The sequence below is a fragment of the Equus asinus genome, chromosome 2 (assembly GCF_041296235.1).
Source record: "Equus asinus isolate D_3611 breed Donkey chromosome 2, EquAss-T2T_v2, whole genome shotgun sequence".
Taxonomy (NCBI): Eukaryota; Metazoa; Chordata; class Mammalia; order Perissodactyla; family Equidae; genus Equus; species Equus asinus.
The window spans coordinates 146,223,345-146,243,891 of record NC_091791.1 but is presented as its reverse complement, the minus strand read 5'-3'; the positions used below and the strand labels follow the sequence as shown (position 1 = coordinate 146,243,891).

Sequence of the window (20,547 nt, the reverse complement as noted above, 5' to 3'; positions counted from 1 at the left end):
CTCAACTGAGTGCAACCAGTATCAGCTCTGGACACTTTGTAGAGATCAAGACAACCCAAATTATGACGGACCTGGTTTCCAGGTTATGGTTTCTGAATCCCTTTGAAGGTTCTTTTATGTCACTTGAAAGTATATAGATGATAAATTACACAAAACAGCTGAAAGAGTGGGTCACTGACTTTACAAAAATAACACATAAGTGATCAGACATCTCAGCCATTAAAGTTTTTTTATATTAGACCCTATTTCTTCTGCCTTTCCAGTCTCTTCCCCTGCCATTTGCCTTACACTCCACCCAGCTATACCAAACTAGTCCACATTTCCCAAACACACAGCGCCCATGCGAGCCTCTGAGATTGTGTGATGTTCCTCTATCTTGTACAGCCCCTGGATTGCGGGCAGGTGACCTAGTGTCACCTGGTTACCCTTTGTCGTCTCTCTTCCTTAAGTCAACTGAGCATTTTTCATTGCCTCAGGCCGGCAGAATGCAGAGGGGAAAAAATATTTTCCTGGCTTTTGAGTTTCAAAATCCAGGTCCTATAGAGGTAGGCAGGATTGGCCACAATAATAGCTTTGGGAAAAGGGATGTGTGACAGGAGCAAGGCTTCTCCTGCCTCCTCCACAGGCAGGAGGGAGGAGGAGAGGCTGAGGCAGGAGCAGTCCCCAGATCTGCTTCCCCTGGGGCTCTCTGAACTGGAGTTTCTGTCATTAAGCCACTCAGCCTACTAACCTGTCCCATTTTGGCTTACATTGTGCCTTAAATTTGCTTTCACTGCCATTATTTAAAGTTGTGGATACCGTAAATTTTAAAAGTCCAGATTTCAGGCCCCTCTTGAGAAAAAAATCAGAAGATCTGGCCGCACTGGGCTCACATTCCCTCAAGGCCACAGTCAGCTGTCCCCTTCAATGGGGCAGGTGCTCTCCATTCCCCTGGATTGTTGTCCTCTGATCCTTACCTGCCTGACCTTTGTAGTTCTTTCAACTTCAGATCCCCTGATGCCCCATGAGCTGAGGGCTAGGCTATAGGCTAATGAATATGACTAGTCTTGGGGAATCTAGTTGTAGCCTTAGAGACCAAAAAGAATCTGGCTTCCCCCAACACTGGGGAAAACAGCTGATTTCCTCTGTGCAAAAGTACAGTTAGCTTCTGCTCCCTCCCTAAGTCTGCCCAGATGCACAGCCCAGGCTCAGTAAGGAAAGACTTAGCTGTCACCTCAAAAAAAAGCCAGATCTGACCCTTCTCTGCCAGGCTCGGAGAAGAGCAGAGAGGAGTATGTGACCATGCCCCCCCATGTCACATTATGTGCATGACGACACCATCTTCTCATTCAGAGGCACTTGTGTACGCACTGAGAGAGCAGACAAACACCGGCACATCCTAAGAGCTTAAAGTATGAACCCAAAGTCTCACAGCTAATTAGTGACAGAGCAGGCAGGCCTCCTCTCTTCCCCACCGGTGCCCTGGAAGACCACACCGCTCCACCCTGTGAGCACAAGAGCTGGGGAGGAGGCCCCGCCCAGGCCAGAAGGAAAAGTGTTTCCCTCCTCACCTGGATGGAGGCAGTTGAGCTGCTGCCAGTTCATTCTCCAGCCCATGGTGTCAAGAATTAGTCCAAAATTTCTATCGTGCCCTGACTCATTTAAGGAAACTTTCCAAGTTTATTTGCACCTCTAACTCCATGGGTTCAACAGATCTGCAGAGCATGTTTCCTACAAAGAGCTCCTATCTGCTCTCGCCCTCTTAGAAGCAGCCTTCCAAAGCTGAGGTGGAGTGCAAGGAGAAAGCTGGAGACAAAAAACTGACAAATCAAAGGGGTACCGCTAATCGACATGCAGGTTTTCTGGGTCTGGTCTTTTGCTGCGGCTGGATCATTGTCTGCCCAGGAGCGTTCATTCTGGAAGGAAAAGCAGGACACTGGAAGCAAGCTTCAGGCATTTTACTACTCTCTCTGTGGACTTGCCGGTTGCCATGGTTACTTTTTCCAAAACACTAAATTGGGGCTCTCCCCCCTTTTCCACCCTGGAGAGGGGATCAAAGAAGAGGGATGTCTGCGCCCCGAAGAATCTGAGGAGAGCAGGACTTTCCTTGCTTCTACGCCGCTGTACTTTCTGCTCTAGAGAGCAAGTCTGCCCTGCATTCCAGGCTTTTCGTTACGGCTTCAGTCTCTGTCACTCCTGGGCAGGGTGGATTGAGCCAAATCTAACCCCTGAGGCTTGGAGCCTTTCCGGAGCCCATCAGCCCAGCTCCCACACTCGCGGCAACTCAAAGTGGGCGCGCCGGGCCTCAGGCCGGCCCCCAGCAGCCGGCGCTCACCGCAGAATTTGCGCCGCCGGGTGCAAAACGAAAACGCGGAGCCCCGTGTTCCAAAGGCAGGAGGAAAGCCTTTTCCCCTTCTTCCGTGCGCGGCCTCTCTTTCCACTTGTCGTGATGGTTTTTATTTGCCATTTAACGTGGCGCTCTCTAGGGCACATGGATACTCGCAGGACACCTCACAGGCGCCCAGGGACCCCCCACCCTGGGACTCAAGTGCCCTGGGCTGTGCCCCCAGCCCCGACCCATCCCCAATCCGTGCCCAAGCCACCATCCTGCGGAGGACCCGGGTGTTCAGTGGGCGAGGACTGAGGAGAGGCGGGCGACGGAGAGAGTTCCCCGGAAGCCGCGGGAGACGCGACCCTGTGTGAGCCATGGGTCCAATTCCAGGCACATTCCATGTTCCATTGGACTTCGCTTACAAAACGCAAATTCAACGATAAAATTATTAAGAATTTCAATGTGGTGACTGCAGAGCATTAAACTGCAAGCCAGCCCTCTTCTGAGCGCGGGTCCTATGTGACTGCACTGGCCCATTGCCCCTGCAGCTGGCTTGCCTGCCTGGCCCCTGTCGGAGGGAAGGGTCCTCCTTGTGTGGACTCCAGCTCACCAGGCAGGAGCGCTCAGGGGCCACAGCTGATTGGTCCTAGGTATTTGCTCCTCCCTCCACTCTCTCCCCGAGCCTGGGGTGGTGGGGGAGCAGGTACTATACACATACAGCCGTCCCCCCTTGTCCATGGTTTGGCTTTCCACGATCCAGTTACCTGCAGTCTGAAAATATCGATGGAAAATTTCAGAAATAAACAATAGGTAAGTTTTAAATTGGGCGCTATTCTGAGTAGCGTGATGAAGCCTCCTGAGGTCCTGCTCCATCCTGGCCAGGACGTGAATCATCCTTTTGTCCATCCTATCCATGCTGTGTAGCTACCAGACTGTTAGTCGCTCGGTAACCATATCAGTCATCAGATTGCCTGTGGTGGTATCACAGTGCTTGTGTTCAAGTAACATTTATTTTACTTAATAATGGCCCCAAAGTGCAAGAGGAGTGATGCTGCAATTTGGATACCCCAAAGAGAAGCCATGAAGTGCTTCCTTTAACTGAAAAGGTGAAAGTTCTCAACTTAATAGGGAAAGAAAAAAATTGTATGCTGATGTTGCTAAGATCTGTGGTAAGGACGAATCTTCTATCAGTAAAATTGTGAAGAAGGAAAAGAATTCACGCTAGTTTTGCTGTCTCACCTCAAATGTGCCTACATAGGAAGAAACAGTATATATAGCGATGGGCACTATCCTCCGTTTGAGGTATCCACTGGGGGTCTTGGAACGGATCAGCCATGGATAAGGGGGGACTACTGTAAATACAAAAGAAAAGTACCAGACTCACTTCTTCCTAAGTTTCTTCTAGGACACTGTTCAAACCTTTCTATTGTATAGGCGGGGTTGCGTTAGTTACATTAGACCCCATCTCCCTTTATTGCTTTAAAATCATCTTATTGAGGCTTAATTGGTATACAATAAAGTGTACAATTTAAATATTTTAAGTGTACAATTTTATGAGTTTTAACATATATATATATACACACACTTGTGAAGCCATCCCCAAAATTAGGATAACATTTCCATCACCCTTTTGTAACCTATCTTTTCCTCCACCCAATCTCCAGGCAACTACTGACCTGCTTCCTGTCACTACTGATTAGTTTGCATTTTCTATTTTATGTACTGTAATCACATACATAGTCTATACTCTTTCCTGCCCGGCTTCTTTCACTCAGTGTATTGATTTTGAGATTCGTTCATATTGTTGTTTGTATCAACAGTTTGCTCCTTAATATTCCTGAACAATATCGTAATGTAGAGTTAAACCACAGTTTATTTAATTATTAATGAACATTTGGGCGGTTAGCCAATAGTTTTCGCTATTTCACATAAGGCTACCATGAACACCAGTGTATGTGAGTGGAATGGCTGTGTCAGATGGTACGGATATGTTTAACTTTTTAAGAAACTGCCAAATTATCTTTCAAAATACCACTGCGTTCCCCCCCGTAGTGTATGAGACTTAAACAGTTGCTCCATGTTTTCACCAGCTCTGGGTAGGTGTCAGTCTTTTAATTTTCGCCATTTTAGAGGTATCTGATCTTGGTCTTAATTTGCATTTCCCTGATTACTAATGATTTTGAACATTTTTTGGTGAGTTTACTAGCCTTTCATATGTCTTCTTTTAGGAAGTGTCTGGTCAAGTCTTTTCCCTGTTTTTAAATTTTGGTTTGTCTTATTGAATTTTAAGAGTTTTTAAAATATATGTATATTCTGGATTCAAGTTCTTTGTCTGATGATATATGTGTTTCAAATATTCTCTCCTAGTCTGTGGTCTGCCGTATTTTCTTAGAGTCTAGTAAAGGTCAAGTTTTTTCAATTTTTCAGTAAGTCCAGTTATCAAGTTTTTCTTTTATGGTTCTAAGAAAACTTTGCCACTCCAAGGTCACAAAAATTTTTCTCCTGTTTTCTTCTAGAAGTTTAAAAATTTTAAGTTTTGCATTTAGATCTCTGATCCATTTTGAGTTAATTTTTGTGTATGGTGTGAGGTAAGGGTTGATGCCTCCACTCCCTTTACGGATATCCAGTTGATCCAGTGCATTTGTTGAAAAGATTTTCCTTTCCCCATTGAATTGCCTTGGTACCTTTGTTAAAAATTGGCAATATATGTGTGGGGCTCTTTCTGGACTCGCTATTCTGTTGCATTAATCTGTATGTTTATTTTTTGCCAATACCAAACTGTTTTGGTTACTGTAGCTTTGTAGTAAGTCTTGAAACGTAAAGGTAAGATTGGTAAGTTGGAAGATAAGTTCTCCAACTTTGATCTTTTAAAAAATTACTTTATGTGGGGGCTATGGAGTTGCCCTGTTCAGATCTCCTTCAAAAGAACCTATTGGGAGCATAGTTGACAGCCCACCCTGTGAATTCACTACCAAGTCCACAGAAAGGCCAAGCGTCTCTGAGTAGCTTCTAACCAATGACTACGTATGGCGAAGCTACTAGTGGGAACCTGTTCCATCCAATGCAGACCTCTTCCAACAGGCAATCTTTGCTTGTGGACTCCCCATTCCTGGCCGAAAATCCCTCAGAACTGCATGGTGGTCTGAAGTCCATACAATTTGCACACAATTCTTCTTTCCCTCTCCCCTTTCACAGGTGTCAGAGCTGCCTTGGGGTCTGACGGCTTCCTTGCCTACTCCTGCTCCATTCCCTCTTAGCCTTCCCAGTCAACTTTCCCCTATAAATCTCCTGCATGTCTAATCCAGTCTTGCTGCCTGCTTCACAAAGCCCCTAACTCACATACTTTGGCTATTCTAGGTCTTTTGCATTTCTATATAAGTTTTAGAAATCAGCTTGTGAAATTCTACAAAAAGCAACCAAAAAAACGCCTGCTGGAACTTTAATTGTCAGCTCATTGATTCTATAAAACAATTTGGGCAAATTGCCACAGTAACAATATTGAGTCTTATATCACAAATATGATACCTCTTGCCATTTATTAGGTCTTCTTCAATTTCTCTTAGCAATGTTTTATACTTTTCAGTATACTCAGTATCAAAAAAATATCTTTTGGTAAATTTATTCCTCAGTATTTTATGTTCTTTGGTACTACTGTATTAGAATTGGTTTTGAATTTTTATTTTCCAATTGATTACTACTAGTGTATAAAAAGACACTTGGATTTTGTATATTGACCTTGTATCCTGAAACCCTGCTAAATTCATTAGTAGTCCCAGTTCTTTCGTCTCTGCTCCCCTCACCTTTTTAAACAAACATTTTCACGGGACCCCAGTGCTAAGGTAAGAGTGGGATGTGGGTTGCTGGAGCTTCAGGTCTGTCTCCTCCCTAGAACTCCCCTACCCCTTCAAAAACAGCTTCTGGAAATTCCTGAAGAACTCCAAGATTCCAAGTAACACGGCTCAACAGTCCACCATTCTCAAGGAGTTGGTGTTTACTGAGCAGCTCCCCTCATATTTAGAGGCATTTTATCCCATGTTAGTCTTTAAACAAACAAAAAAAATCACCACCTTGCGAGATCAGTAGAAGTAGTTCGATTTTAAAGATGAAGACATAGAGATTAAATCTCCTTGACATTGTCTCACAATTGGTTTCTGTCTGAGGAAGGAAATCCATCTGTCTGACTCCGAAGTTCAGGCTCTCTCCTCTCGCCTCAACCTGGCTATTGCCAAGCTGACCTGGGCAGACAGCCAGGTTTCAAAATGAATGTCTGCTGAAGGCCAACTCTTTAGACTGGCTGGTGTTGCATTCATCCAGCACGTGGGCTTGCAGGTCAGGAGGCATGACTGGGCTCTGGGATTCCACTCCAACGGCGCCTACCGCCCTGTCTGGTTTCCCAGCTTCCTGTTCCACCCACACTGCTTTTTGAGGGCACCAAAAGCACTGACTTCTCGCTCACCCGTCTGACGAATTGTTTGCAAGTCTAAGCATTTTTTACTTCTCTGCTGCCTTTGCAGAGAACATCTTTCGGAACTGTGTGACCCAGTGCGCTTTTGGTTCTCTTCTAAAGTCTCTGGTCACCTTTTATCCATCTTCTGTCCAGATTCCTCGTTGTGACCTCTTCTCATTAATAACCCAGGGTCACCCAGTCTGCAGACTTCTGTTTTGTCCCTCTCCACACTCATTCTTGGAGACACTCTTTCAAACACTTATAGGAGGCAAGACACCTCTCATCAGGACTGCCAGGTGCCTAAAGGTATGTTCCCCAGGCTTCCTGGGTTTCTAGGATAACCCTACTGTCCCCATAAAGCCGTTAAAATAGCTTGGAAATTCTAATAGTTTTGCATTTAAATGATGTTTTCCAGATTATCCCCCATCCCCCACCACCTTCCTCTACTCTCAGAAGAGCACAAATCCTTTCTTAGACCCAAGTATGTCTTGATTTGTACTTAGGGGGACATATTTAACATTTCCAAAGAATGTCCCCACTTAGATGGGCACATTGACAATATTCAAACCTTGTGGAAAAACAAGCTCACCATAAATCTACCCAAACAGGTAGCTAATTTCTAAATTTCTCTTACTTCTAGGGCTACCACCATCCTTTTTGTTTTCCTTCCTCCTTCTCTTCTCCCGTCTAATCACCAGGCCTAGCCCATTGTTTGCTCCGAACAAGTTTTGGGTTGGGCTCTATCCTCTGTAGCTATTGGCCAGGCCAGGGCTGCACCAGTTCACTCGTGATTAGTTCATGGATTTCAAAAGACTAATCTTCTAGTCTGTAGTATTCCTCAGTCAGGGTCGATGACACAAGGACAAAAATCTTTTCCTCTGGCACTTTTTGTCACAGGTGTCCACAATCTAATGCTATTCAAAAACCAGGAGCCTGCCTCAGCAGATTTTGTATTGGCTCCCTATTTTCTATTCACTAAATCCAAACTCTCTTGTCTGCTCTTTAAGGATTTCTGCCAGGGTCCTGTATCGCCAAGTTCGTTGTTCATATTACTCCTCAATACGGAACGCCTTCAGCCAAGAGAAGAAACCCGAGGTTTGCTGGCCCTTTTGTCTGACCTGATTGTTGTCTCCTCCCTGTTTCTGCCTATTTTATTTGACATGCCATGGATGCCAACTTTCTGTCAATCTTCAATTTTCCTAGCCTTATATTTTTCTATCCCAGGATTTCTTCTCTAACCCTTTCCAACCTTCAAGATATGTGTGTTCTAGAGAAAATCTTTTAGAATATACTTAGTATATATCTCATTTGCTATTAAACTAGGTCTGGCGAGCAGATGTTCCCCCATTAATCGGAAATGAATATCATTAGACTGTGAGCTTCTTCAAGACAAGGACAATGTCTTACTTAACTTTATATCACCAGCATCTAGTCCAGTGCCAGGCACATTATTTGAGTGCAGTAAATATATGTTGAATAAATAAACACTACTTTACGGTATTGTTCCCTTGAGCAAGTTCCTTAAACGTGGAAGAGTTTCAGCTTCCTCACCTGGAGATCGTGCTCAGAATACTGACATCATGGGTTATGAACCTTAAATAAGAAAACCTATGTAAAGGTCCTAGCACAGAACTTGGCACAGAGAGCTCGATCCATGTGAGTTCGCACCTTCCTGTTACGTTTTTAGAATTGTCATCAGAATTATAGAGTTCCCATAATTGCTCCTGCATTTCAGGATATTTTTGCTACAGCCGCATCTGGGGTAGTAACAAGTTCAAGTGTAATTGTAATAATCTGAAAGAAAAAAACTCTTGGTCCAACAGGAGGAACATCCACAAGGACTCCTGCTTATAGGACCATTTATTATCAATTTTTGGTGTGGGGCTTGGCTCTGACAATTCTGACATGCAGATATATGCCGGTTTATCTTTTTAAGGGGTTCCATAAATGCATAATCTGTTTGGACACTAGGCTTCATAAAGGCCAAGACCATTTTTCCCCCCTCTTCCTTACTTTTCATACAGGGGAAAAACTATATAATCCACAACCTGAATACTCTTTGGATGCTCCAGCGTGTTCACTGTCACACTGAACTCTGCCTATTTGTATCCAGCAGGGAGAATGAAAATTATTATCCTGAGGAGCTGCTAAATCATTTCCATAGGATTTAATAATTTTCATACTTTTGGAGCGACGGTTGCTCCTAAACTGAACTATGCCCTCAACTTTTCTATCTGTAAAACAGGGGTAATAGTTTGCACTGTCACCTTCTTCTTAGGATTAACAATTATTATGATACAGAGGAAAGAGCACTGGACTGGGAGTCAAGAGAACTGAGCTCTATCGCCTGCTTTGACTAGCTGCGTAGACCTTGAGAAGGTCTATGAGGAGTCTAAATGAGAAGTCTAAATGAAGCAATCTCTACATCAGCTCTCAAATCAAGAATGATATGCTTTTTAAGAAATGAAATGAGTTAAATGGGCCTCTTCTTCTACCCAGGGAAGGCAGATGAGAGCGAGCAGACTTTCTGCGCAACGTATAGAAAGGGAACTTGGTCTGTGCTGGCCATGGTAGGTATGTGGCATCTTTGTGCCAACCATATATATGTCCTAGCACCACATACTAGGCAGGAACTCAGAGAAGGTGGACATGTCCGATTGGTGACAAGAACTCTAGGGAAGTAGAGCCATGTGGATTACTTGGATACCTTTGCACAAAGGTAATTACTATCTTTTTGTACAAAAATAGAACCTATTACTATGCATTCTTTGCAGACTTCCTAAGCTGCTCACCAGCCCTCTGACCTATGGTTGGAGGGATTGCCCATAGGTATACCTCAGCAGAGAGGGACTGGAGAAAGAAATGGGAGGGTGCCTCTTACACCTGTTGGAGTGTTAGTCCCTCCTCCAGGGATCAACTCAAGTGCAGCAGGCGAAGAGCTGCCCCTGGTATTCACTTGATAATCAGGCCAAATTCAGGGCAGATCACCTCCAACCCCAAACCCTTCTGGATCCAGATTGAACCTTAGTATCTGTCTGTGCCTGTATACTATCATATTTTCTAGTTGCTGGAAAGTGTCACAGGGTTTCCAATCAAGAGGCTTGTGTTCAAGTCCCACTTACACAAACTGTCTGGCTTTGGGCAAGACCCTTCAGGGTTCTGAGCCAATTGATGGAAGGATCAAGAGAAATGGGGATGTGTAGAGTACTTTAGTCCAGGGCTAGTCACGGCTGCCCTGGTCCTCACTCCTCTACAAATCTTCTCCTACCCAAATACTGTTTTGAGGAAGTTTTGTTAAATTAACTAAGACTGATCCCTTTGTCAGGGATATTTGAAGAGGGGGCAGCAGTACAAACCAGAGGCTTTAGAACCAGAGGGGACAGGGTACTGCAGTCCTGTAACTTTGAAGTGACTTCCCCGGGAGAAAGCTCTGCTTTCTGTAGCATCATTTCACCCACCCTGGCCCCAGCCACAGCTAGGTTCTCTTCCCAGACCTGTTCCGTTCCAGACCTTGGTTTGGCATTGTTGTGGTCTGGGAATGCCCCGAGGGAGCCCTGTCTCAGGCTCTGTTCTCATAGGAAGGGTACCTCAAAGAGTCCTACCCCACTTCACTTGGGACGTGCATCATGGCAAGGAATGGTGACACGCCCTGTGGTCACCACTGCCACAGCCCAGCCTAGTGCCTGCCTCCAGTTCATAGCCTGTGGCAGCCGTTAAAAGTATGGGATTCGAGTCACCCCAGCCAATAGAACTGGAATCAAGGATCCTTACTGTGAAAAGATGCCTGACTCTCCACCTCCAGCCCAACTACTCAGAGCTTTTGCTTTTATCCAAATAGATGATTTGAATGCCAGTTTAAAACAGTTGCCTGTGCCATTGTGATGCAAGGAAAGCACATAGGCTGGGGAGTCTAACTGGCCCTGGGTTTAAACCCCAACTTTGCCAGTCACTGTTTAGGTAACATCTTGGCAAACTGCTGAACTTGGTTTACAGGTGTGTAAAATGGAGATGCTGATGCCTTTGTACAGCTGTTGTGAGGATTAAACAGAAGTGCAATCAAGAGGGGTAAAATGCCTAGCCCATAGTGGGGACAGACAGGTTTTTTCTTGCTTCCCTCTCACCAGAGAAAGACCAAATTCCATGTTTGACTCATTTAAGAGGATTAAACTTTTTCTGTTAAAAGGCCAATCGGGTAGTAATTGATCAAGATTCTACCTGATCATTTCAGTTCAAGTATTAAAGTGTCCAAAGTCAAGGATCCATTTGCAGCATGGATCTCCTACAAAGTGGCACTGTTTGGCAGGGAGTCTGCCAGCTGTTTCCTCCCTACTCCACACCCTCGCCCTGACTAGTCCTATCCCAGCCTAAGGTTTGAAGGAAAAGAGCCATCAAGTTCTGTCTAGAATTTTTAGACACCAAGTAAGGATTATGATGGAAACTCTCATTCGTGAAATTCAAATTATCCTTTTTCCTGGGAAGCCCTCACTAATGGAGAGGCTCATTTTGATTTTCTAGTTTATGATTTATATAGAGACCATCTGTGCATGTGTGTGTGTCTCAGAAGTAACCAATCCCAAAACAGTAGAATGAGTGGGCTTAGTCTAGAGAGGCCAGTCTATTTGGAGTACTTCACCGTATATCTCAAGTCTTGCAATTGTCTGTCCATCCTGGTCAGATGACTATTAAGACAGCCAAAATGACAAGCTCTGCAGTGCTGTTGGCTCCTTTGGTTTCTTTATGCATAGACAACACTTAGAAGATATGCATCCCAAAGGACATACAGACTGGATTTGAAAAATCTTAAAGAACCGCTGCAAAAACTTAGCTGCCACTTGCAATATAAATGTCACCATATCTTTGCTTATTTTAATTCCCCTTCACGTTTAGGAGACAATAGTATACTTCAAACTTGAAACGCATCCAGACACAGCCAACACAAGTTGTATCTTATGCTTATTTATCCAAGTTCCTTAAAGCCAAAAACATCTTTCAACAATAATGACCACACTGCAATATAAGTGCATAAAACCTTTGGTCCTAAAGGACAAGGCAATATGTTTCTCTGTGCTCTCATAGTACTTGCTTTAAAAAAAAGCTTCTGCAGTTCACCTTAAAACACCCAAGTTGCTAACTTCCGAGCAAAGCAATCAAAAGAAGGAATTATTTCCGCTTCAAGTTGGTAGCGGCAACAGAAATACAAGTCCTAAGCAGCTTTTTAAATCAAGTGTGATCACATTGTGCTAATAAGGAGCCTTTTCTTAGCAGAACAACCGTAAATCCCAAATTTTCTGGGATTGTCCTGATTTTGAATGCCCTGACCCACCGCCAAGGTCTCTATTTAGACAAAGTATCCCATTTTCTGGTTCCGAGAGGATGTCAGCAAACAGTTCAATTTAAAGATAAGTGGCACACCCAATTCTTATAAAAAGCAAGAGTTAAGTATCACCGTCCCAGCTTGTCTTTTTTGAAACCACAATTTTCTAAAGTCTTGTTTGCATAGATCTGCGATATCCCTATATAATGTTGCTTCCAAGCTCAATTAGGGAGATTTTTATTTCCTTTGCACAAGACATCTCCTTTTATGCACTTGGAGTACCCCGAGTGGGTTTATAATTACACAGTCTTAATTGAAGGGGTACGGATGAAAAACTACTGTTCTTCATCCCCAATTCCAATTTTCTAGAAAGACATTAAGTCTTCAATTCCTGGATACCTGAAAAAAAGCAAAAAAGGCATAGATGGCTGGAATGCCTCCTCTTTTTGGTTTCAGCACGGATCTTTTGTTACAGCAATGAAAATGAATACAAAAACGTTTCTGTGCTGTGAGAGATAAGAAAAACCAGTCCTTGAACGTTTGCAACGAAACACCAGCACTTGCTGCTCGAATTGACACTGAATTAAAAAGCTGAAGCTTGGAAGTAAAATAATTTTGCTACTCTTTAAATATTTGAGCAGTTTATAATAGACCTCTCCCCCTAGCAGTGCACGCCACTCGCAGTAACATTCTGCACATTCCTATTTTGCCGGTGTGAATTTTATTCCCTTCAGATGAAAACCCACAGAAATAAACTCTGGAAAGGATGATTGTTTCCCCCTTCCATCCTCACGTCAATGAAATATTTTGAGTGAACTGTTTTCTGATCACAAAATTCATGCCCGAATTGTTTATAAAAAAAGTCAAGAAGCAATTATTTAAGAGAATACATTCTAGGAAAAGTTAGCCAAGACCAACCCGTAAGACCTCAAAAAATGAACATATTTCAAAGAATTTTGTTCTTTTCAATAGTTGCATGAGTTTTTTTCCCCCCCAGGAAAATGTGCAAATGTCGAGGTTACCTGAGTCTGCTGGTCACTTCTAGTTTCCGGACTCTTGAAGATGATGAGTTTTGCTAATGATGCACGGCTGTTAGGAACCGGGTGGCTTTTCTGGCAATCACTCTGTGTGTGCCATCTTTTATAAAGGTGCTTCTTGTTGCTAAGAGATCAGTTGCTTAGAGACCAAATCATTAAAAAAATATATATGTCAGGGGCCACCATAAATTATAACCAAATTTTGTCATTTCAGCTCGCCCTCTGAACGTTTGGCTTTTGTAATAGATCGTAACGTACCAAGAGAAGCCAGTTACTAATTACAAATAGAAAACTGACCATGAGGAGGAGAAAAGATCTGTGCGGTCGCTCCCATGGACAGATAATAATGCCTCGGATTCCCTGTGATGAGTTAGATTGTTGCAAGCCTCTCAAACTTTCATTCCTCCTGGGGATCCTAGACAGAGTCTGGGAGTATAGATTTACCTACACATATGGACCTGTCCCAGGCAGACTTGAGTGCAGTTTGGAGTATGAAGACATGTGGGAATTGTAAAGCTACTTTAGTCTTTTCCAAAGGAAAATTAAGGGAAAAATGCTACACTTAGGAAAATGTAAGTTGGAAATCTGAAAGTGATCTTAGCCTTCAGCCAGATGTTCTCATGTGTGAACAATTGTCGTTGCTTCAGGTCCAGGTGTGTGTGTGCTGTGGGGAGGGGTCTGGGGTACAAATCTACATTGTATCTTCTCCTCTGTACTCAGATACAGCATTAACCAGGAGGCTGGAGTCAATTCAACTGCTTGAGTAGGTAAGCTTTGGCTTTGCGGCTCTTTTTTTCCTCCTTTCTGGTGACTCTGCCCATTGGGACCCTCTCCCCTCAAATTAACTGTCACATAAGTAGTATCCCTCCCAGGGACATTTGCATTTTAGGAATATATTTTTAAATGAAAGACTCTTAAAGTCCTTTAAGATTCAAAGGAATGGTGGCATTCCAAGCTTCCTAATAGGTAGGGTGGGAGCTGTTTGGGAACAAAATACAGCTAGACACAACCTTTCACTGTGTAACTCCATAAGGCAACTCCTTCCTTCATCTCTCCTTTCTTGACCCCCTCCATCCTTCACAGGTCTCCTTAGTCGCATCTTGGGTGAGAAGAAAGCAAGAAAATGAGGGATCACAGACTTGGAGTTAAAAATCAAGATAGGATGTAGAAAGAGTACCTAGGATCTTAGAGATTTTTTTCCTTTACTAGCCTCCAAGGTGCTTCTAATACAGAATAACTCCTGCCTTTGGCTTGGTTGGTAAAGCATCTTGTGATGGACACATTGTATGCGAGCGGGTGGGGTGGGGACTGGAGGCTAGGGTGGAAGTGCCGGGTGTCAGGACGGAGAGGTCCAGTTCTCATTCACTCTTTCCTTCTGGTCACTGTCAGATTAGCATCATCCTATCACTCATTCATAAAGTGGATGAAAGACCCACAACCAGTTTGGATTTATTTAGAGACAGACATACAGTAGTAAAAAGAAAAAAATTACACCCTGTGCAAATGGGTTGGGGAAATTCATTACAATAGGAAATGAGACACTGATTTTCCCAATTCAGGCGCCGAGTGAAACAGACACATGGCATTCGAGTGTCACAGAAGAAACCCAGGTAGGCCAACAAAACATACATTTTCCCTAAAAGTCTCTTTCTTCTTTCTAATCCCCCAAATTTCTCTTTGTTGCCTATTTTTTGAGAGAGAAATGGAAGCAGAAAGGGAAAGGATCCAAGATAGAGGAATTAGGGATAGAAAAAGGCAAGAGAAATAAAATTTTCGAGTACATCATCGGTACTCAGGAAATGCTAGTTAAATGAGAGAGAGAAAGAGGAGCCTAAGGGGGCCTAAGAACTCGACTGTATGTTCCTTGAGGCAGAAACCGCCTTATCTGCTTCTTTCCCCAATTCCAAGTACTTTCTACAGGGCTTTTGCATCTAGAACACAGTCAAATGTTTTTGCTAAATTCTAAGTCAAAGGAGAAAAAGAGCAGGAGGGCTGGGCCTGAGATGGTGGAGCTATTACTTGGCTCTATACTCATTGTGCCTGGTTCCCTCCAAAGGAGCATGCTCTGCAGACATTTGTATTTTGGACCTCACTCTAAACGTAAAAGCCTGCCCTTCTCCTTTTCCATCCATCCTGGTCTCTCCACTCCTTTGGCTCTGATTTGGCCCTCCCCTGCCTTGTGGCCATTTGCTTTGGATTCTTAGTTTCTACCTCTGGGACATGAGGCCCCACACCTGCCTTTTGGCCACCTCTTGGCTATCAGGAGGTGGCTCAGGCACCATTCTGCATACCAGTCCCTGGCAGCCTCTAGGCTTTCACCTGCCTGGGTGGAGGTGGGGAGATACAATGGTCCATGAAGGACTCGCCCAGTTGTCAACACTGTGTGGCTGAAGGAAAGAAATAGGCTTGGATCCACGAGGTTTCTACCTACAAATGTCCCAACTTGAAAGTTTGAAATATTTTGCATGGATTAAGTATTTGCACCAGGGAATATGGTCTGGTGTCACTTTGGGTCCTTCAGTCTAGGAGACCACTTGTGCACAGGTACCTGGACCGCAGAGCCCCCACACTCTGACCCCACCAGTGCTGGGAAGCTGCCCAGCCCATGCAAGCTCCATCTCCCAATCTCAGGGAAGAGGGAACTGCCGGGAACCCAGAACAGTGGGCTCCTGCCTCCAGATTAGGAGATGGCACACTGAGAGCCATCAAGCCCCAAGGCATCCCCTGCAGATGCCTTTTGTTGGAGAAACCAGTATCCCCTGATGCCACTCCTGACTGAGCACCCAGAGATCCTGATGCTGTCTATTGCCTACCGCCCAAGTGCCAGTAACTTCCTCAGGACTTGCCTCTCCTGGCTGAAAACCCAAGGCACCATTTCTAGAAAGGCTCTCACAGCCTCCTTTTTAGCTAGGAGGTAGGAAGGATCCAATGCTATGTTGGGAAGGTTCCAGTGTAGTGGCCTGAAACTCTGTTCCTATTTCTCCAGGAAACTGTTCCCAGAAGAGGGAAAATGGCCTACGGAGGAGCATGACCTGCTAGATAAGAATGGAGGCTGCTTCAGGCATCTTGGGTCCTCTCCAGAAGGACCTCTGCATGCAGCCTAGAGCAGCTCGTAGAAGCTTGACCAGTACCAAACAAGGTTGCTTTTTCCAAGATGCCATGTCCTGGGTGGACAGCTGCTCTTAGAAGCCAGAGCACCAGGGGGCAGCAGAGGAGGGCTTGCCCCAGAAAAGTCACCTCCCGCCATCCATCGCACGGGTAGGATTTGGGCAGCGGAGGACAGCAAAGCACGACTACCTCAAGTTGAACCCTAGGGCAACTTTGGGAGGCATGAGGTGAAGGGGTAGACGGTCTGCTTTCCCAGGGGACAGCTACCTGTCCTAGCCAGAGGTGCTGCAACCAAGCTTTCCCTTGTGCTGATTGCCTCTCTGAGCTCAAACATCTCTGTCGAGACTTCTGGCATGCTAAGGCCTGAGACACGGAGGCCTGGATCAATGCAAGCAGACCTCAAGACACTCGGTTATAGGTGCCCTCCTTGGTCTGTCCCCCTCCTCCCAGTCTCACCTCCTCCCAGCAGTGAAGGAGGCCCCATCACATTTCATCCTCCCCTTTTGGACATCACCACAGCCCTACTCAGCAAAATTCGTCTAAACGCCTTTCTCTCCATCCAGATTGTGTCCCAACTTTGTGGGTGCACATCTGTCCACATCCCCACCCACCAGTTCTCCAATAATTACCTAAAGAGCAAGGCCAGACACAATGTACCACTTGGGTACTCCAGAAAGACTTGCCCTTGTGCCTGTCACCAACAATGGGCCTGACCCAACTATCCAGGAAAATTGACCTGTAACAACTCTCTGTCCTTCTCTCCTGCTGGAACAACCCTTCTCTCCCCTCCCTTTCCTGCTCCACCCCTGCCACAGAAAACTACCCACGCCGAAGTCCCAAAGCTCTAGTCATACCAATACTCTGGCAACCAGCCAGCCATTGGGGGAGCTACCACAACCCGTTCCAGGAAGGCCTCCAAGACTCCTGGCTCTGACACGAAGACAACAACCAAGAGGCTACCAGCCACCCCTGGGCTCCAGAGCAAGTACGTGTGTCCAGCTCATCTTGCTGGTTACCAGATTTTCAAGGCAAGGAGCTCTCAGACTGCATTTTGTGTGATGATTAACATAACAAAAGAGCACAGCCTCATAAGCACCACCACACAGGCCAACTTCACTGCTTTTCTTCAGAAAAACCATGATGTTCTTCTCCTAGATTGCCTGGCCCAGGCTGATCCTCTTCCCAGCCGGCAATTTCCCGCTAGTCGCTGCCTTTGACAACTTCCAGGTATTAATTATACCCATCTGTTGAGTAGTTATACTGAGTGAGAGAAGACTGGGAGAGGGATGAGAAACCAGAAAAGAATACGATGTGGTGGGGGGAAATGGGGAAGCAAACAAGCCAAGGGTCCTCTTGGACTTATGAAGCTATGTGTCCCCACAAGGTGCACATTATTAACATCCACACTGAACAAATTCCACAGTAACCTGCTAACTCTGGAATCTTCTAACCCTCAAGAGAAAAGGTTGAGATAATTACTGTTTGCAACACAGTTATAAGCCAACCATGTTGTTTTAGCAAAGTGCAATTAAACTGAGTAAAATTCTCATAAATCAAGCTAGTCTCCATTCTCTCTCTCTCTTCTCTGACCCCCCGCCCCCGCTGAGTTCATCTCTTCCTGTCTCCCTCCTCTCTCTACCTGTACATCCCAGCCAGCCACCTCTCATCTGCAGGTAAGCACTCTCCCCCCACCCCTCCCTACACCATCACTCAAGCCTGGGACAGACACACATCTTTAAATGAGTTGGGCTAAGATAAACGCCAAAAAGCACTAAACTAAACTGCTCTGTCTTCAGGCACTTGTTTTTTTTTTCCCCCCCCTCAAAGGCTGATTCCTGTCTGAACCACAATCTTCAACCAACGAGGCACAAAGTGCTGCTTATTTCACTCAGCGCGTCACATTTTGTTGCCGAGTGTGCCTGACCACCGGGCATGTCCAAAGCCCACTGCGTAAGGGCACCAGTCCTTCGATAGCTTAAAGGGAATTCTCCTCCAGAAGAGCAAATGTTCTGCTCCTGTATATGCTGCCCAGTCTTTTGAGAGCTTAAAGAGAAGCCTCCTGAAGAAGACAAGATGTTCCGTTGCTGTGTTTGCAGATACCATCACCTCCTCCCCATTCAGGGTTTCCCGACTGTTTTCATTCTGCAGGAGATTTGTTGATTTGTAAGCATGGGGCAGGCAACCAGTGTAAGGTTGATGAAAATACCCAGAAGGAAATAAAAGGCAGGGATCTATGCACAGGCAATACAACGGCTTACATACAAGCAAGAAATTGACACCTCACACTTGTGACATGTTGAGAGAGGTTAAGACTTGGCAGATTCAGAACACACCTCTAGAAGGCCTCCAGAGGGGACAGGAGGTGCTGCTCCAGTCTTGCTGAGGATGACTCCAGCAGAAAAAGCTTTTGATTCCTCCTACCCAACATTTCCATCCCTGGGGTGGCATCACCCCAGTAGAGGGCCAGGATTGACAGGAGTGGGGCTTCCCACCACCAGTTCCTCCCACACACAGCTCTTCCAAATGGCACCCCACTCCGAACAAAATATAGACCTTTGGGAACGAGCCACAAAATTTATCTGTCTTTCCTTCCTTGCCTATCCTGTCCTTCCCAGTTCCCTAGACCAACCCCCATCAAAATAATGGAAAATTTTTTTATTTCCCATTTTTTAATATTTAAGGAATATTCTTTAATGTTTAAGGAAAGAAAAGGCTACCTGGGCTCTTCAGCCAAGAGAGAAGGCAGCTAACAACAGCCATGGGGTTAGCATGCTTGTTTCCAAGAAGCACTGTGAAAGCCGTGTGAAGCTGCATGCGGCGTGTTCTCTGGCACCTCAGGGCGTGTCTGTTTTGAAGCGACCAGGAAACTGGGCCTCCTCCCGGGGCCGCTTCCTTGAGGATGTTGTGAGCCTCCTCAGGCTCTCAGGCAGCGGCAGTTCAGACGTTGGCCCCACCTCCGGCTCTGCAGGAGGTGCCGGTTTCCACCCAGGCTCCCAGACCCCTCCTCCTCTCCTGGGGCCGGACACCTCTGCCCTGACCCCGCCCTGGCCAGGTCTTGACCCTACTCTCAAATGGCCCACCTCCTCCAGTCATTCAGTTAAACCCCCCAAAGTAATTATTAAACTGGCTCCCGATTCTCTTCAATGACTCGGGGCTAAAACTATTGAAACAGAAGTTCCACCTTCTTGACATCCAACCCAAAGTCGATCCAGGTTGCCAGCTAATTTTACTGGCAACTAATAGGAGATCCTGACTGTGCGCATATTGGGGGCAGGGTGTGAATTGAACGTGGAATGTTAAAAAGTTCAATGCCTCGGTGAAATGGTCCGTGGATAACTAGATTATATATATATGAAAGAGTATTACTGGAATAAAATGTTAGTAATAGAAAACTGCTTTTTGAATAATTTAAAAGCACCATGAATTTGACAAATCATCTATGGACACTGGAGTCTTTATTTCTTCAGCCTATCTCCCCTAAAATTCACAAACCTCTCAAGAGCAAGGACCATGTCTTACTCATCTTCCTATCCCTGGGCTGCAGGTGCCCGGAGCACACAGCAGCTGGGCAGTGATTTTTGAAAGCATGAAACTGATTACCCTTGGCCCTCTTCCCTTGTGCCCAGCCCCCACCTCCCCTGGTGTCGTCAGTCCTGACAGCTGAGTTAGCTGAGCTCTCAGTCCTGCCATATTCCCAGACCTATCAACTCTTAAGACAGGAATTCTTATTCAGGCAGCCACAGCCCTGCCCACTGTCCAAAGTGTCGTGCCAACTCGCTGCCCACCCCCAGGGGTCTCATGTGGGCCTTGGGGCCCAGGGGCTGAGCCCTAGTGCGCCACAGTTGCTACTCAAGTCACAGTTCCCCACCATCCCATACCCCTTGGGATTCTCCTGCTGAAACCTGAACTCTTGCACCTAAGGCTCCCCCGCTGGGTCCCCAGTTCCTCCAGCCTTGTCACCTTGTTCTGGATGAGCTGTCTAGTGAGCGCTCCAGCCCCGCCCCCTCACCCTTCGGCTCACACCTGCCGCCCACTACAGAGACAGCATCCACTTGTCCCCTTAGCCTGCTCCTCTGCTCTTATTCCCCACTCCCTGTCTTCACCCTCCATCCCCACTCCTTCCTGGAAACAGAAGCCCTGATCTGAACTCCTGGCCCAACAGCTCGTTCCCTGCTAAACTCAGACTATTCTCTGCAGTGACAGTTGCCTCTCTGACCTGGTCTGGTCTCTGCTTTGTCCCCCTGATGGGACACTCCCACCTCCATTTCCTGAACCCCTGGTACTGACAATTTGTTTAAATTAAGACAGGCAACTGCTATGCCCTTTGCCC

The 20,547-nt window shown here is 45.6% G+C and overlaps 1 protein-coding gene and 1 long non-coding RNA gene across 6 annotated transcripts in view; one reads left to right on the top strand and one right to left on the bottom strand.

Moving 5' to 3' along the window:
• The window catches only part of CYP19A1 (cytochrome P450 family 19 subfamily A member 1), a 72,731-nt gene extending 53,177 nt beyond the window's left edge, over positions 1–19,554 (bottom strand). The window contains exon 1 of the mRNA XM_014852341.3: positions 18,935–19,554. Within this exon, the coding sequence (XP_014707827.3) occupies positions 18,935–19,031 (97 nt within the window). The 5' untranslated portion in view covers positions 19,032–19,554. The remainder of the gene's footprint in view (positions 1–18,934) is intronic.
• Positions 1,395–17,772, top strand: LOC123282951 (uncharacterized). Of its 5 annotated transcripts, XR_011499464.1 has the most exons (6): positions 1,395–3,121; positions 7,766–7,853; positions 9,258–9,328; positions 13,830–13,876; positions 14,669–14,719; positions 16,096–17,772. It is a non-coding gene; the product is annotated as an uncharacterized lncRNA (long non-coding RNA). The 5 variants fall into 5 exon arrangements; XR_006523328.2 differs by lacking the exon at positions 7,766–7,853 and having other exon boundaries at positions 16,096–17,766; XR_011499469.1 differs by lacking the exon at positions 9,258–9,328 and having other exon boundaries at positions 1,399–3,121; positions 16,096–17,766.
• Positions 19,555–20,547: the final 993 nt, after the last annotated feature.